The 5,312-nt window shown below is 41.0% G+C and overlaps 1 protein-coding gene across 1 annotated transcript; it reads left to right on the top strand.

Annotated features, from left to right (window-relative positions):
• Positions 1-1,516: 1,516 nt before the first annotated feature.
• Positions 1,517-4,903, top strand: LOC145893797 (dynamin-like GTPase OPA1, mitochondrial). Its single transcript, XM_082982138.1, has one exon. The coding sequence runs from the start codon at positions 1,585-1,587 to the stop codon at positions 4,468-4,470; it is 2,886 nt and encodes a 961-aa protein (XP_082838264.1). The 5' UTR covers positions 1,517-1,584; the 3' UTR covers positions 4,471-4,903.
• Positions 4,904-5,312: the final 409 nt, after the last annotated feature.

Here is a 5,312-nt window from a genome sequence, read left to right on the forward strand (position 1 = left end):
GATCATTGAATCAACAATGAACCGCTCTGAAGATCCCATAAAAGACCGCAGAGTTTCGCACTTTCTGGGTGAGCAATTTTACGCAATAACGCAGTTCGGTCCTTATGATGTAAAGTTAGTACTGTCCTCAGAGGCGCCAAAATATGTTGTAAACGATATTCTGAAGAGGGTCTCCCCAATTCTCTTGGGAGGCGAAAAACAAGCTCGTTTGGAGACAGGCGCGGATGTGGCGCGGAAGTATGAGGCATCGTGTCTTCGCGCCCAACACGATATTTAATCGCGATTTATTTGAGTCGAGTTCTTCGTTGCATGCCTTGTACACACCCGATGCTCATAGGAAGATCATATTCGCGTTCGCGTGCAAAATTTCCCTGTGGAGCGAGCGGTTTGCTGTGCTCTGCCAGCAACGTTGGTACGTCGCAAATAACATCCCTCTTATCTCTGTGTGCGGCATATTAAAAAAAGGATGCTTTGATGCCTTGCAAGCCCAAGGTCGGTTATCTTGGATAATATGCTTCTTAAATTGTACAAGTTGCCGTGTTAAAGATGCTGATTTTTATGTATTTGGGAATACAAGTGTACTGTAACAGCATAAAGGTATAATACAATTTGTTCACTACGAAGCCTGCATTACTACGATGTGTGTTCACATTCGATGTTAGTAAACGGCAAAGTACAAGGCCACACGGTATATTTGTGGATAAAAAGGAAAAATGTATTCGTTACACAGACAAGCTGGTCTGGCCACTATGTGATAAATGTTTAAAAAATTGGGTTCAAACATCCTCCTGGGTCGACAAACAAGTCAGCGCACATCGACACCGGCTGTTGCTCTGTCGCAAAATGCGACAAATGCAGGTTGTGACAAATCGATCCAAAATAAGCAACTAAATGCGCTAAATTGAATTCATGTGCTACCGTCTTATAACCTTGTTGCGTGAAGCCACTGGGGAAAGGCGATGATTTCTCCATATGGTGGTCGCTGCTGGGTCCCGCGTAATACTCATTATCTCACGTTCGACACGACCTATATGTTTTGGAGCATTGTCAAGAACCACTTTAGCTGAAGGATTTTTATTTCCTCTCGATTTGTTTTGAAAACAAATATGGAAATAAGTTGCTACAGATAGTGGAAAAAATATGTTTTCTTCCTTGAGTGCGTATGGGTTCGTCGGCACACAGAAAAAAATAATTAAACAAGGGTTAAAACACGGTTTAAAAAAGACAACGATTTATTAAAAATCAAGGAACATGGTCACAAACTTTTGTCGATTGTTTTAAGTATGTCCATCGAAATCATACGACAATATGTAAACAATTTACAAAACTTAATACCTAGAGGTGTTTGGTTGCTGACTATTTCATCACGAAAGTAAAGTCGTTTGCATCTCGTATGTTTTAAAAATAATTTATGCTGCTATTTTTCCATTTTATATTTCCAAGCAATGCAAATTGCTAAAAGTGTGGTAGGCCCTATGTAATTGCCATCATGACCTTGCTTCTTTTTCACAGGCCACAGCAGGTTTGGTACGTTGCAATGTAATTACTTTGCCCTGTATATAGTTCTTTTAATGAAATCAAGTAATGCGTTTTCCTTCGAAATACCACCAAGCCTCTTGGCTGTTGTTACGAAATGCAGTCATCCCAGCACACCGGCGAAGATGTGCTCCCCATTCCCTTGTACAAAAGCCCAAAAGGTTTTTCTACAGCTCGGAACAGGCGACTAAGAAGCATCTTTTAAAGCCAAGGGGCATCTTCAGTTTACCTGAAAGACTTTTTGTAAATACTTTTGGTAAAACTGTTGCCAGACATGCCCTGAAACTAAGGTACTGGGTTGTCGGTGGTGGAATTGGAGGGGTTTATTATACCAAAAAGAAATATGGTGAATGGTATGATGAGCATGTTCCTGGATTGTCCTGGATTAACACTGGGTTAAAAGTGGGAGAGGGTGCTTTCAACCATTTGAAGGCAGTCACTGGAAAACTTAAAGACATTCATTTACCTGAACTGAGCTACTTGACGCAGTATTTGCCGCAACCGAAAAGAAAAGATGTTGATGTTTCAATGCCAACATCCAATCTTGTGTTTCGCAATGACAAGGATTCAACTTTGTATAATCTAGTTGGTAATGGTTCAGATCCAAAAAAAGATGTCAAAAGTCATTCACAGGGTGAAGACAAGAAGAAGTTGGAATCTTTGCAGCAGGAGATTGTTGACACCGAGTTGAAGTACCAGAAAATTGTTGAAAAGCTGGAAAGGGAAAACAGAAACTTAAGGAAACTGCTGTTGACCAAAGATGACAAAGATATTTACAGACGAAAAATCAAGAAATCTCTCATTGACATGTACTCTGAAGTGTTGGATGAACTTGCCGATTATGACATGAATTACAACACTCAAGATCAACTCCCTCGAGTGGTAGTTGTGGGTGATCAGAGTGCTGGAAAAACAAGTGTACTGGAAATGATAGCGCAGGCAAGAATTTTTCCCAGAGGTTCAGGTGAAATGATGACTAGATCACCAGTAAAAGTGACACTGAGTGAGGGGCCAAACCACATTGCTCAATTTCGTGACAGTTCTCGAGAGTTTGATTTAACAAAGGAGGATGAACTTAAGGCTCTTCGCCATGAGATCGAACTCAGAATGAAAACTAGTTGCAGTGGAAAAACTGTCAGTAATGAGACCATTTCACTAAGCGTGAAAGGTCCTGGCCTGCAACGAATGGTGCTTGTTGATCTTCCTGGGATGATCAGCACTGTGACAAGTGGCATGGCACCTAACACAAAAGATGCCATTTGCGAAATGAGCAAGCTTTACATGGAAAACCCAAATGCCATTATTTTGTGCATACAAGATGGCTCAGTCGATGCTGAAAGAAGTATTGTGACTGACTTGGTTAGTCAAATGGATCCCGCTGGGAAGAGAACTATTTTTGTGCTGACCAAAGTGGATTTGGCGGAGAAAAATATCACCAATCCCAGTCGCATTCAAGAAATACTTGACGGCAAATTGTTTCCTATGAAAGCTTTAGGATATTTTGCAGTTGTAACTGGTCAGGGCAGCACCAACAGCAGCATTAAGGACATAAAGAATTACGAGGAGGAGTTTTTCTCCAACTCGAAAATCTTCAAGTCTGGTCTTCTGAAAGCCAGTCAGCTAACAACAGCAAACTTAAGCTATGCTGTGTCCAAGTGCTTTTGGAAAATGGTTCGAGAGTCTGTGGAGCAGCAGGCAGATTCCTTTAAAGCAACCAGATTTAACTTAGAGACAGAATGGAAAAACAATTTTCCGAGGGTCCGTGAACTGGACAGAAGTGAACTCTTTGAAAAGGCCAAAAACGAAATCCTCGATGACATGCTTTCGCTGGTGAATATTCCCGCTCACAGCTGGGAGCTAACTTTGCAGAAAATGATGTGGGACAAGGTTTCATCGCACGTCATTGAAAACATCTACCTACCTGCAGCACAATCTGGAGACCCGGGGTCATTCAACACAACGGTTGACATCAAGTTAAAGCAATGGGCTGACAAACCTCTGCCAAAGGTCTCTATTGAGGTGGCCAAAAATACACTGCTAGATAAATTTTGTCATGTTTTGGATGAACATGTTGATGATGCTCATGAAAGGCACAATGGCAACTCTGAGAAAATTTTTGCTAAGCTAAAAACTGCAGTACGAGAGGAAGCCGTTCACAGACATTCATGGAACGTAGGATTTGCTGACACTCTTAGAGTAATACAGTTAAATGCCTTGGAAGATAGATCAATATCCGACAAAGTGCAGTGGGAAAGTGCAATACATTTCATTGAAGAAAATCTCGGTGGGTTGCTGAAAAACACAGAGTCTGCTATACAAGATCTTGTTGGTCCTGGTTGGTTGCAAAGATGGACCCACTGGACAGGGCGCTCTATGGAGCAGCACCAAAGAAATGAAATTAAACATCAGTTGGAAAACCTGTTTCATGCTCAGCAAAATCATGGCCCATACTTGGCCAATGATGAAATCACAACCATTCGTAAGAACTTGGAGGCCAAGGGAATAGATGTGGCTGTGGACATGATTAGTGACACTTGGAATTTGATGTATCGCATGCACTTCTTGAACAATGCTTTGGCACGCTGTGCCGGTTGCCGTCGTGAGTTTTACCGACACCATGTCTCTGCCATTTCTCAGGTGCATGGAGATGATGAAGGAGAAGCAATTGATTGTAGCGATGTGGTTTTGTTTTGGAGAATTCAAAGGATGCTCTCCATTACCAGCAATGCCCTCCGACAACAGGTTATGAACACAGAGGCTCATCGCCTTGAAAGTGAGGTAAAGGAAGTTTTGGAGGACTTTGGACAAGATCGTTATACCAAGGAATCTCTGCTCACAGGGCGCAGGGTGGAGCTGGCTGAGGAGCTTAAGCGCGTCCGAGATATTCAACAAAAGTTGGAGGAGTTTGTCGAAGCTTTAAGAAAGGAGCGATAGGGTTGCCACAAAGACACACATTTGTTACTGTGTCTACTCTTTGGTGGTCATTTGATTAGATGAATAATATAAAGGTAGATAATTTCTCTTGGATGAATTTTATGCATGTATTTCTTCATTTTCCCTATGTATGGATGAATTTGTTAATCACTGCTACATTGCTTGGTTCATGTATTGTATATTACACTTTTCCTACTAATTTTTAGCTTTAAATGGTATCTTACTGACATCTGTTCTATGTGGGATCATCCAACACCTGGTGATGCTACAGGATTGAATTTTTGTGCTATTCTGAAGCTATTTAAATATTAAAGACAGTGTTTATGTGGTAATACTTTGCTTTGTCAGGTGGTAAACGTTGCATGGGCTGCATTGGAGTTTTTTTTCTTGTGTGCGCAGCAATTTAAAAAGTAAATTTTATTTATATGTTGCCTCAAAAAAATTTCAATTGAATTGTCAGAGCTTCTTGTGTAAAAATTGAGGTAAAGTTGGTTCTAGAAACAAGAAGAAACGCACCCGCCAGGATTTTTGCTGATATACCCTTAATTTTAGTATTCAAATCTGCCTGCCTAAATGTCAGGGATTTGGACGTGAATCGGCAATTGCCGAATGTGGATGATTACAATCAAATTTACGTAATAATCTGCAGTTGTCTTGCGACACAATAGGTCATCGCCCAGAAGCAGACTTACTCAAAAAAAATAAAAGCGAAACACCATGACGTTTCATGAAACTCGCAGAAATTTCGCATTTCCAGCAAGGAAAACAATCAAAATTTCGAAAGTTTTTTTCAAGAACCTTATTTTACAGCAAAACCGGGACTTCCCCTTTGCCGACGAAAG

The sequence above is a fragment of the Ascidia mentula genome, chromosome 3, assembly GCF_947561715.1.
Source record: "Ascidia mentula chromosome 3, kaAscMent1.1, whole genome shotgun sequence".
Taxonomy (NCBI): domain Eukaryota; kingdom Metazoa; phylum Chordata; class Ascidiacea; order Phlebobranchia; family Ascidiidae; genus Ascidia; species Ascidia mentula.

Bases quoted from the DNA above. Each gene is read 5' to 3' on its own strand.
- LOC145893797 (XM_082982138.1), top strand. From the start codon at position 1,585: ATGCGTTTTCCTTCGAAATACCACCAAGCCTCTTGGCTGTTGTTACGA.